Source organism: Cryptomeria japonica, chromosome 3 (genome assembly GCF_030272615.1).
Source record: "Cryptomeria japonica chromosome 3, Sugi_1.0, whole genome shotgun sequence".
In the NCBI taxonomy this organism is placed as follows: domain Eukaryota; kingdom Viridiplantae; phylum Streptophyta; class Pinopsida; order Cupressales; family Cupressaceae; genus Cryptomeria; species Cryptomeria japonica.
Window position 1 is genome coordinate 513,043,867 of NC_081407.1, and position 13,453 is coordinate 513,057,319.

General features: G+C 36.1%; 1 protein-coding gene across 2 annotated transcripts in view; it reads right to left on the minus strand.

The window, feature by feature from the left end:
• Window positions 1-298: 298 nt before the first annotated feature.
• Window positions 299-13,453, minus strand: part of LOC131044998 (DNA-(apurinic or apyrimidinic site) endonuclease 2) — a 119,451-nt gene continuing 106,296 nt past the window's right edge. For both annotated transcript variants that reach the window (XM_057978499.2, XM_057978505.2), the window contains 2 exons: window positions 6,134-6,984; window positions 299-630 (listed from right to left, as the gene is read on the minus strand). In XM_057978499.2, the coding sequence (XP_057834482.1) occupies window positions 553-630; window positions 6,134-6,984 (929 nt within the window). In that variant the 3' untranslated portion in view covers window positions 299-552. The remainder of the gene's footprint in view (window positions 631-6,133; window positions 6,985-13,453) is intronic.

Here is a 13,453-nt window from a genome sequence, read left to right on the forward strand (position 1 = left end):
TGATTTGATGAGTAGTTAAGAGATGAATTGTCGGAATTTCCAATTTCTTATTGCCATGTAAGTAATATTAGTTCTCGTAATTTGAAGTGATTAAAAGAGTGAAATTAAGAATCTAAATGTGCTCCAGTCCTTATCTTTAACATCACATGATCAAGAATCGCAGGAGAAACTTAGTCTAGACAACCCTGTAGAATAAGGGAAGAGCAACATTGAAATATGCATTTAATCTCATGAGAATTACCGATAACTTTTTATGTTTACTACAGAAGAATGAGACTGCATAAGAGATAATCCATGATAAATATCCAAAAATGGTGTTATTCATTTTTCTACAACATTTTTTAATAATCTTTAGTACAGAACTAGAAAAGTGTGGAGGTTGAGAGTCCCTTGTATAAAAGAAGCATGTTCAGATTTGACTTTGATACATAATCTGATGATTCTCATCATTCAAATCGTTTCTAAAACCTTCAATATTCAAAATATTCTCTCATCAACTAAAAGAGAACCTACCCAAAAGTTCACCAAAAAAGTATACTTCCCAATAAAAAATCATCTTCCTTTACTCTTTCCCTTCATGGAAGACCACTCGAAGTGTTTGCAACGTGTTTCTGGATTTGACTCGGGCCCCTAACAATAGAAAACAAGATAATTACATTACTTGTTACATAAAACATTAAAACTGACACGCAAGGTGAATATTAATGGAATATTCGTGCTCATATAAAACACATTAAACTATTCTATTCCACTGTAAGGTAACTTCTTGAGGTAACTTCTTTCCTATGTATTTATTTATGTCTTCCATTCTAACATCCCTTTTTAGAACAAATTACAAGAAGCTATAGATGAAACTAGTTCTAGTCTTTCTTGGCAGTATAATATGCTGTCAGAATTTATGCAGAAGTCTCATGAGTCGAATCAAAGTAATAGATAAATCAAGACTACAATTTCAATCAATATTACAAAGCAATAAGAAAGAGCTTAAGTGTTGACATAAAAAGTATATCGATATATGTAACCAATAAAGAGGAGAGGGGGAGGATCTGTGGGTTAGAATACATATGTATTATAATGAGTGGGGATGTACGATATCTAATATAAAGTTGTAAGTTGATGTAATGTACTAATAGATATGGACTACGATGAGTGTCACCTAAAGACAAAAGAAACTTGTGATATGAGGAAAAACTTGTCGCTTGGGAGTGGCCATATAAATTGAGACTTTGGGCTCATTGTTGAGGGAGTTGGTAGTATGTTGATTGTGTATACATGTTGAGCGTAGCATAATATTATAGCATAAATTGTGGGAGATAGAGAGCTGAGCAAGTTAATTGTCTATGCCTGCTTCTTGTGCAAATGGGAATTGAGTCCATTTAAACAAGGGAGGCTTGACCTAGTAATGTAGATCTACATGACTAAAGAAGCTCCTTGTGTTTATGTGTGTAATGACACCATTAAGGGAGCTTGTGCATAAGGCCTAGTGACTATGAAATGGCTCTAGTCATGCAACTAGAAGGGGGCTTGGATCCCTTATGCACTTTGGGTGAGCTATCATTAATGGGGTTTCGTATATTAATGATTGGTGTGTTGGTGTATTTGTGCTTGGATTCTTAAGTGTCATCATGTTACACATTCAGCTCAAGTGCAATCTTCAAAGGTGGTAGAATGTGCCAACATTTTGGCGCTATTTCTGGGAAGCCCATGCAAAGCAAGCTTGATTGTCAAATATTGTTGATGAGTCCACAGATCAACAAATTACAATGTGTGAAAGAAGTTAGGTTTTCAAATTTTCTAATGGAGAAGTGACTAAACCAACTTTGAACAATGCTGAACTAAAGACTAAAAAGTGTTGCAAGATCTTGCAAAAGGTGAGGAAGACCTTGTGCCTCAATAAGCAATCTATTGTGATTACGTAGCATGGATTGATAAAGGAGTGTAAGCAAAGGTTTACTAAAGAAAGTGAATTGACTACCATGGAATTAAGAAAGCATGGATTCCCATGTAGAAGTGTGAAATAAATTGGCAAGTAAAAGGTATAATGATGAGAATATGAAAAGCAACATTGTTTACAACCACTTTGCTAGGAAGAGTGCATAACCACTATTGTATCTTTGATCCACAAGGTTTAATGAATGAATTCTAGTACTTAGAGATAAGCCAACAAAATATTAAAGCAAAGGAAGAGATAAAGCAAGAGACACAAGAATGTATTAAGTAGAAAAAGTTGAATTAATAGGCACATGTGATGGGAATATTGAAATTGGAGTCAACTCTAAGGCAAAGTTAGACCTGATATTGGAAGATAGTAAAGTGAGTTTGATGGTCAAGAAATAGATGAATCAAATGAATAAAAGAATAAGCCATAGTTAGTTGCTGCACAAGAGTTGACAGCACAAAAGCAACATGAAGAGGAAATTTGGAAAGAGATGGAGGACTATCAACAAAAATAAGTGAAAGATTGGATCATTTGTAATTTTCTAGGGATGATGCATGTAAAGAAGCAAATTTTTCTTTTTTTTTTTACATAGGTCATGAAAGTGTTGATAAATGGAGTGTCATCCAAGAGGGTAATACATGTGCATTGTACCCATATGAGTCTTTTATATTGTGTCAAATTCCAAAGCTATAATCTCATCTTTCTATCAATTCAAAGAGTATTATTTCAAGTTTTGCCTTGTTTGTGTATGTTGTGTTTTGTTGTTCCTCTTTGTATCTTTGTAGGTCAGCATGTATGAGCCTTCAAGCAAGTCCACCAAGGAAAAGAATGGATGATAATCAAAAACAATAAGTTTCAAAGTTAGAATGCTTCCCTACGTTGAGTGCGTTACTGATTGAAGAGACACACCTTACCAAAAGAAAGATTTTTTTCAAACAAATTAGCCAATGCAAGAAGAGGGATGCACCTCAATGAAGGAGATGGAGTTTCAAATATCAAGGTTGAAATCTCCCTATTGAGTGTGCACTTGACAAAGGAAAAATGAATATTCAAGGTTAGTTTTGAAGTCACACATAAGGGCAGTCAATAACCCAATGAAGAGGTGTATGCACCTATAAGTACTAGTTCAAGTTTCAAAATAATCTTATAGGGGCACACTTGTCTAAAGCAAGTCTTCAAAGATTTGTGTAGTATAATTTTTTGTTTTTGTTTTTGGTAAGTGCTTTCAAACAGGGATTAATAAATGAAAAGACATTACATGTATAAATCCAAGTAACCGTCTATAGAGCAAATACCACCAGCAAACCTACAACACAAACTTCTCCTAAGCAACCACCTCGTCCAACATGAACAACTATCCTTCATGTGAAAGGTGGCATTTGGATCAGAACCACATTTAGCCAACAAGTCCGCAACCAAAATCACCTCTATAAGTGTGTTTAATCAAAAACTCCATATTCTGAAGAAATTCCCACGCTCTGTTAACCATCTTATCTATTTTCTAATTTATAGAGCCATGCTTGATAATCGCCTTGGTGACAATCATTGAGTCACCCTCGATATCCACATCCAATTGAGAGAGACTAAAACATTCTTGAAGGCCTATAATTAATGCAGTGATTTCCGCCATATTGTTGGTATTAATTCCCATATGACCTGAACACACTCATATCAGATCACACTCAGAATCTCACAGCAAACAACCAAAGCCAGCGGCCCCAGATTCCCTTTGGAAGCCCCATCGTAATTCAGCTTTAACTGTCTGCTGGGAGGCACCAATCATCTGGTGGACACATGTGAATTGAGAGAGCTCCTTGGATGCATATCAGACTTTGGAATTACCACACCTTGCCATTCCTTTAAGAAATCATGGTCCTTTTTTGAAAAACTCCCAGCATGATTCTCCTTTAAAGCACTATTCAGCACTTTGACAATATTGTGTTCCAGCTTTTGAATGAATTCAGTAGAAGGCATCTCCATCTCTATCAAAATCTGCCTATTTTGTTCCAGCCAAATGCTCCAAACAATCATCGAAGGCGCAATAGTTTAGATACCTCCCATTTGATCATTTTTATTAATAACTAGCCAGCCCCCAAGGAAATCGAACAGGCTGCCATTTTCAGGCCAGCCCACTTAAGTTTCAACTGAATCCAGTCCCAACTTTATGAAATTTAATTAAATTAAGTCACCTGCAACAACTTCAAGCAGCTTAATTTATTAATTAAACTATTTCCTTATTTAATTCTTCAAATTAGCCTACGAGAATTAAATAGGCTAATGACATTTCCACGAACACCAAAGACAAATAAGGGGAGATTAATTCCAAATCCTAGTAATGGGCAATAAGTACCTAACTGCATAAGCAAAGACATTGAGTCAAGCCACTTCTTCTCTTCATGACAAGACTAAAGAAATTTAGTACAGTCAAGCTTCTCAGTCAATATCGCCTTTTGAGATGGAAACTCACAATGCAAAAGCTTAAAGTTTTTTTCAAAATCTTGAGTGTGAATCACAAATAGATGGCAAAGATGATCTTCAATTTGAGGATGTTTCAGCTTAAGATCCAACAATTTCCATGTTCATCAATCAAGACATATACTTTTAAAGATTCAACAATTGTCAATGAGCCTATATGCTAGAGAATGCCATCACAAAAGATAAAGTATTACAAGAGTGTGATAGGGAGCCAAATCAAGAGGTTATCACCATTCAGACAGACATAAAACAACATCATGCTTTCCCAGAGTATCTTTGGTAGGTAGGTATGGATTACAGCGATATTGAGGACTTTGTTGTTAGCAACAAAGCAATGATTGATTTTGATCTATGATTTCTTTGCAAGAATTCCCATGTTGTCTTGAACTTTGGGTCACAACAAATATATTCTCACAGATTTCAAAGCTACATGCTACCACAATTGGTTTCTCAACTAGTTAGGAGGGATTAATACTTAACCTGTAAATTGTTTTATGTAACAAGATGTATTCCCCAAACCACATTTGTAAATGAGCATTTTTGTTTTTGTGCTGTCATGATGCTTTTACATTCCCCATGATGTGTTTTGTGGTATGACATCCTTTTGCTTAGCTGATTTAGTTATAGATTAACTTATTCTCCCAATAGATACACACAGATCTGCTTCAAAACAATATGAGACACATATGTTAAATGGTCCACACAGAAAGACAGTTGTCGTACCCCTATGAAAAATTTGTATTGAGGTCTTTTTACATGATTTAACAAATTCTCTTGTCAGCCTATTGCAGGAAGTTATTAAATTTAAATGTTGTTCCTTCATCGCTCCCATATGCAATAAATGAAGCCCGTCATCCTAGGAGGGTAGTAATTTTCTTTTAAGTCAATGCCCAAAGGTGAAGTTGAGATGCCAAGATTCAAATAAAAAAAGCAGTTACGAGTGAGTATAAAGCAAAGTGGTAAAACAAACCCTAGGGCACACTTTGCCAAGCAATGGAAATTTGACTAAGCTAGAAAAAGGGGGTGCCATTTGCTAGGATTGAAATTACTAAGTGCCAAGCACACAGTTTTGGTGTGTTTGTCATGGTTAAGTCATCCCAGGTGTGCACTTTTTGTGTATTTTCCAAAATGAGTCAAAAGGTGACTAAGGCATTGAAAAGTGGCAACGGGTCCCAAAGTGTGCACTTTTCCAATTAGAGAAAAATACTTGAGTGGCAAAGAACTCAAAAGAGGGTGCTTTTTCTTGGCCAACCATCCTAAAAAGAGGCCTTTTTAAAAAGTAGTAAAAGTGGTTATAACCCCCAAAACTGATGAAAATTTCTATCATAGAAAGTGACGCTAAAGCCAAAAGAACACATTTCAAGTGGTTATAAGTCCAAAAGCATGTGCATTGGGTTTATTTGTGAAAAACGTGCAGTGAAGTTAACCACTAGTAAAAACATCTCATAGCTAATCTTTAAAGTTGCAAATGGCAAATGTACTTCGTAATTTTTAAAATTAAAACATCCATACATTTAAGAAACTAAACATGCAGAACTGACTGAAACAATTCAAGTTGAGAATGTCCAAAAGCATTTATCATTCCAGATCATGTTCAGTTAAATTACTTACAATAAGAAGAATATGCACACAACCAAAAATGGACAAAATTTTACAGAAAATTGATACATGGATCACCGGATTAGGAAGGAAGATGAACAAGTACAAATCATATCAAACCTTAGCACGGGCACACACATAAAATCCACGACCAATGTTTGGGCCTGCTTTCTTTACAACACGAGCAACACAAGGCTCACCATGGCCTTCGCAAAGAGGCACACTGCTAGTCATCAGATTCTGAATCTTCTGCCATTCCAGAGCTGCAGTTTTGACCTTATCCTTCCCCCCTAATATAATTGGTTCCAGATACTGTGCAGTTTTTTCTTCTTCCCACACACTCTTTGAGACACTAATCTTGTCCTTTTCACCATCTTGGTTACAGTTCATATTATATTGGGAATGTTGAATACCACTCTGATCTGTGGGAAGATTTAGTTCTTTCATTTCAGCGGTTTCTGTTTCAGAAACAATGTTTCCTCTTTGTGTATTTTGATCGGTTTCTGATTTATATACTTCTTCACATATCATATAACTGCTATCTTTTGATGCCTTTGTTGAGTTCACTGGAAAAAAACTCCATAAGGTGCACTGACGAGCTTCACTTTCATTCTTTTTTTTTTGACGGACTGTTTGCCTGTTTTGATTCATAGGGAGCTGTTTTCTCTTTGCTTCAATGCAATCAAACCATGCACTTTTCAGGGAATCCTTTGAAACTGAAAGGCAATGATTTTTGAAGAACTTGTTTTCTTCAGAGAACTCTGAAGAGGGCTGTTGAATTAAAGCTAATGATGGTTCACAGTAATCTGTAGCAGACATATTGCATAAAGGTACTTCTGGTTTTTTGCTTTCATCAGCAGATACATTGATTTCTCTTTCAGAACTTTTCTCTCGGCATTTCTTTCTAGAAGAAAAATCTGATACAACAGAGAGACCAATTTCTGCTACCTGTCTCTTTTGAAGAAGTGACACTGATACACACAGTGATTCACAGCATGAGTAAGTGCTTAAAATATAGCACACTAAATTGTAAATATAAGAAAATGAATTTATAAATCAGCATTTAAGAAAGCAAATAGTTTAATTCCCATTTTACCCAATCTCAGATTCAACAAAAAAAAAATCTTCACAATTTAACATGCAGTTGACATTTAGGATATGAAAGATAACATGAAAAAGGTAAAACATAAAACTTCTTAATATTATTGCTGCCAGTTCTAACGTGCATAGGGAAGCACTAGCTTAACTTTTTACTAGATGGAAAAAAGAAAAGGAGAATTCTCCATTATAGAACTCATACTAAGGTAAACACACTCGTAACACAAGAAAAAATATTAATTACATTACTGCTCATAGATACATTAATTCTATCTACATCCCCTCCAAAGAATTTAAGTGACTAGAAGCATAGAACTTGAACCAAGATAGCAAGAATTTGTAAGGAAATTCTAGTGCCTAAAATTCTGCCAGATTCCCTCTCATAGCCAACAAAATATACACCAAGATTGATACCCAAGAACTATGCCAGGCTGTGGACGCTTTGTGTCTAGATGGATGAAGCTTGCACAAATTTTGAAAAATATGCATGTGTCTGTGAAAGCTGATTCACAAACTATTATTATCTGGTACAAATATATAACACATCTCTAGCAACTTCATAACCAACAATGATTGTCCCTCCCCGAGTTGGAATCTTACTAACAATCTTAAAGATGATGCTCACCCATTGCACTCATTTGCAGAAATTGGCCTACGTCATGTAAGAAGAGGGGCATATATGCTTTTGGCATTACACAAATAAAACTTTTCTTTATCACACTAAAAACACACCTGCTTCTGAATGCCACAGATAAACCCATTGTTAATGACATTTTAAGAGCCCATCCCCCCTTAATTGAGACCAAACTTTTGCACCCTTATATAAATTTGCATGAATTGTTTTTCAGGTTGCAGATTTACTTGTCATTTGATTTGCAAGGTCTCATATAACTTTGCATTCATGAATTTGAACAAGAGATCTGCTCTATTTCAACTACAAGATGAAATATACTTGTCTTGGGATAATTATGCATATGATACACAATCATAAATAAACCATGTATAACAGTTTACAAGTAACTTGGAACAATATAAAGAACCTTTATCATTTATTGCATACTGTTCTCAAATGAATAATAACAGAGATATTTCATTTGCTGATCTGAAAACAGAATGAACACATTGATACAGTGAATTTCCTGACCTTATAATCAGCCATTGACAGGCTGTAGTTTGCATGCATACATTTCAGCGACTCCATCAATAGTCTCCTGTAGCAAACAAACTGATTGCCCAGCCAATCTGAGCCTTCCAAACTTCCCATGACCTCTCCAAACAGAAATTTAGCAAGCTGGAAGGTTAAGGCCTATTTTCAAACTCGGGTCGAGTTGCAATAAATGTAGACTGTGAAATGACTGTCCAGCACACATAAAGCCTAACAAAATACTACACCAGCTCAAACTGTGGTCGAGCTACCTGATTCAACCTTCACACCAAGCTAGAAAGTGAATATTGAATCGGACACCTCCATTGGTTTATTCTGGAGTCAACAACCTGCACCTAACAAGCCCAGCAATGGCGTCCATACATGTTCTCATGAAATCACCTCAGATTTTTGTCAATATTTAAAAATTCCTATCCACTTGAAAGTCCAGCAACAGGAAGTGAAAGAAAATCAATTGCTAAAGGCTTCCCAAACACCAAAAATTCTGGTCATATGATTATTCGCCTTATTGATAAAAATTAATGCCCAGGAAAGGTTTTCACCCAGCTATCATATTGACTCGCCCAGCAAGAATTAATGATGGCTTCCAAACTGGTATCATGCTTAATACAACTGCTAGTAAAACAGGTAAAAAAACTCACAAACTCCTGCAATAAACTCACGCCAAGATAGTGGTATTAATCCCCCCGCAAAGAATGATCATTTTAACTCTGAAAAGACTCCAGTGCCCAGCACTAAGGATGAATGCAACCAAATATGAAAACCACAATCTCCCAGAACTGAAAACTCTAATCCGAGCCAAAAACTCCGACTTTCTGAGAAATCTCTGCAAACTCTGACAATTAAAGTTTCTTGTCCCCAATCTGATTACAATAAAAACCTCTAAGGGGAAAACCCTCAAAGTCAATAAATTATAAACATGAGCCAAGAGAGGATTGAATTTGAATGGATGAAAGGACATATTTTGAAAGATCAATAAAGACACATATTTTACAATTGCTTCCTTGAGAATTGTTGAAATCAACTTCGACTTGGACTAATTTATCTGTTGTTTGTATTTTTGAATTCACAAAAATAGACAACCCCTTTAAAAATTTTGTTAAAAAATGAAAATTTTACTCTAAGACACGCTTCTCGAGGCAAAATTTTGCTTCACCCTTGGACTAGCTTAATCCTCAGTCCGTCCTCAATACACGTTTCAAATTTCATCGCATTCTGAGTTTGTTTGCTATGTTTTTCTTTAATTTCGGGTTTTTTCTTCCTGACTGCAAGTGGAAAATTTTCCTTTGATTGCAAGTTTTATTTTTCTCTTGTTTTAGTGTTGTAGGGAAATTTTAAAACAATTACAAGTGCACTTTATTTAAAACTTGTCACTTGTAACTTACTTTTTATTTCCCCCTTGCTTTTTATGTCTTTTAAGTTGTTGTAGGAACTTTTTGGACGAATTACAAGTGAATTTAAAATTATAAGTTTAAAAAGACCTTGTAATTTCTTTCAAAAGTTCCTACTTAAGTGATTTTGAGATGTAATAGGGATTTTATTTCCCTATTACATGTTTTAATATTTTTGGTCACTTGTAAAGGGAATTTTATTTCCCTGTGGCAAGTTCTTTTTTTAAGTTAAGTCATTAAAACTTGTAAAGGGGATTTTATTTCCCTATTACAAGTTATTTTGACATGTCTTCTTGTTCTTTTCTCTCACAAACCCGATTTTGCCTTATGAGTTGAAAAGTGAAGCAAATTAAAACTTGTAAAGGGGATTTGAAAACCCAATTTCATGTCTTTTGCTTGCATTTTAAACTTGTAGACTTCTTCCAAGAACCTGACCTAGTTTTTCTCCAAGGAGTTCGAATTTTGGAGCAAATGCAAACCAATTTTTGAGGAAGAATGCATTCATGAAGGAGGTGTGGTGATTCTTATCCCTCTTTTGCTGGTTTATGTGCCACGTAGTTCCCTTTTTGCAAGGTGTTTTTGCTAGTTTTGGAGCCACGTTTTTCCCCTTCATGGTCGTTTTTGCAGCATGTATGGAGGCGCTTTGGTCTCATTAACCTAAACGTTTCTTCTCCTTGCTTCAACACGTGTTTTGGCTAGGCGATTTGACTCATTTCTCCTCCTCCTTGGATGCCATTTTTGGTGATTTTTGTTGAAATCCGAATTTGTTAAAAACATGGCAAGGGTTTCAACGTTTTGGTTTTGCCTTCTATTTAAGGAGCTGATTGTTTCTTTCAAATTTATTCCATCTCTTTGGAGGGCATTTTGATCAAGCAAGGTATGTTTTGTTTTCAGTTTTGTCTTTGTTTTATTTTTGTTGTTTTAAAATACCTTGTTGATCATGATAGTTGTTTGTTTTGTTCTTGTTTCATTTCGGGTTTGAGAGAGATCTTCCCATTTCTATCCAAGTCTTGAATGCAATTTGAGAATTGCATTGTCTTTCCCTTCACATTTTTCCCTCTTTACTTGCATTCGGGTTTTTTAAATTCGATTGCAAGTAAGATGAAAAAGTGAGTTTTTCCCCTTTGGCTGAAAAGACTTCATCATCTTTTGCCAAAAGTTTCAAGTTTCAAAGTTGTAAAAAGCTTGTCTTTCCAATTTCGGGTTTTAAAAACCTGATTACAAGTGAAGGTTTTTCCCATTCCCTTGAGGTTAAAATGAAGATGATCATCCAAAATTCTTTCCATTTTCATCCACACTCACTACCCTTGTTCACACATTCCATTCCCATTATCTTTTCCATGTCAAAATTCCATTTTTCACACATCCTTCCATTTTTCTTATTACAAGTATACTTGCATTCGGGTTTTAAAAACCCGATTGCAAATATGTTCTACCCTACTTGCATATTTGTAATACACCTCTCAAGATCCGAAATTGACCAAAAGCCAAGTTTCAAGTGTTCCTACTTATTCACCATTTTCCTCTCAAGAGGGATAGAGTTTTTCCCCATTGAAAAGAAGAAATATGTTTCATTCGGTTGATCTTGATGTTGCTTTGACACTTCTAGATCTTCGTCGCAGCGTCCCAGGCTCTTGTTCAATGACTGATTTACCATCATCTTCCTCTCAAAAGAAGATGAAATATAAATATGATAAGTACCAAAATGAGATCTCTCCATCCCAAGTTTCCACTCCCATGGAGCACATCAAAGATATAGAAATAGGGCATGTTGACATGTCAGAGTTTGTTAAACGGGTGGAGGATCCCAAGGATAGCAATATGCAGCGCCTGTTGGACAGACACATTCACCATGCTTCTTCCTTTCTAGTGGCTGCCCTAGAACCTGAGTTCGTTCTTGCTTGTGCCAATCATTTTGACAAAGAGACAAGAACTATCAAGAATGATGATGGGGAAGTGATAATCCATCTTGATGCAGACACCATTGAGAAGGTTTTCAGAATACCACCAACACCTGTGTACATAGAGATCTCCAAAGACAGTGCAGTTGAGTACTATGCTTCAAGAGAAAAAGATTGCAAACGCCATATCAATAGATGGATCAATGAACCACGGGCTTCTTTTATAAGGTGGGCAAAGTTGTACAGTAGTGATTTCAAGTGGGAAATCGGACACACAATCACTCTTCTCAACAGGATGATGGGTTTGGAACATTCTAATGTTTTTGAACCATGGATGAAAAAAAGTTCATCATGCTCATAAGGCAGACTCAACACATCTCTTGGGGCGAAATAATCAGTGATACCCTTTGTGAACAACTTGCAACGGTTCCTTCCACTATGATGTTCTACATGAGCTCATATTTAGTGTATATAGCAGCATCACTTAGACAGTTTCCTGGTCTTTCTACCAAGGGTGATCACTCGCTTATACCTATATGAGATTACTATGACCAACTGCCTTTGAGACCCAACAGATTGCACTACAGGAGGATCCAGGATGCCTTCTTTGGTCATTATATGTGTCTTTTTGACAAGACATTGAAAAACAGAAGGGTGTCAGACACCGCATGGGAGAAGGTGAATGAATATGGTTGCTTATTCCTTCAATTTCCAACTTTCACTTACATGAGAGTTGGATGTTATAGCGACCAGCCATATATGCTTCCTAGATATCCAACTGATAAGATCATTCTTATGGAGTTGGGAAGACAGATCATGGCTGTTCATGAACATCAATCTATTAAGCATAAGGTTGGAATGGGAATTTCTACAAATAACCCATTGAAAATTGGCCATTTTCTCTCATTACATCCACCATAGCCAAGGCCATGGAGATCGAAATGCAAGAAATAAAGCTCAAAAGATTCAAGCCAAGAGTAGATTTTGATTACCGAAGCATGAAGAAGAAGATCAAAAAGTCCTTCACACATGTGCATCAGATAGAAGACATTTGGGTTGATCTCCGTACAGAAAAGGAGGTTCGTAAGATGGATTATTGCAGACTCACTCTTGAGTAGATTGTTGACCTAAACTTGGTGAACATTTTTTAAGGAATGATTGATGATGGAGAGATACTTGATCCTAAATATGTTGAAAAGAGAGTTGATGAAGCACCACTTCCATCAATTCAATGGTCACATAAGGAATGTACTTCCATTCTTGACAGATTTCAGTTTATCTTAGCTAACACCAATACTTGGCTCAAGAGCAATGGTGTTAGACCCATCAAGATCAAGATTGGAAAAGAAGATGATTCTACAGGACCTGTCGGACTCAAGTCTGAAATCAAAATAGACAAGGAAGGTGCATCATCTTCAAGCACAAGAATCAAGTTGAGAGTTAGCAGAGCAATGGTACTTCCTCCTGAAGAAATGACAATTTGAGGGAAAGAAAAGCCTCATCTTCATATTCATGTAATTGATGTTGGAGATCCAGAGGAGGAACTACAATCAAATAATGTTCCCGAGTCACCCATTTTGGAGTCACCTCATGAAGTTCCCCCTCAGATTCCTTTAGAATTACCTATGTCTTCTCTTGATGTGAATGTGGATGCTTTTTCCACTATTCATATTGTTCCTATTTCAGTGGGTGAATCTCCTCAGAGTGTTATTCTGATTTCAGCAACAGAGCCATCTCTTGATCATCCTCAAGAGAATTTGATGAATATCTTTGAGGATAATCTTGCGTATGCCCCTTTGTCAGAGATTGATACTTCTGCTTCCAGTTTTGATGAGTTCATGATGCAGTCATCAGGTTCTTTGGTTATTGAGCAGTCTATAGTTGT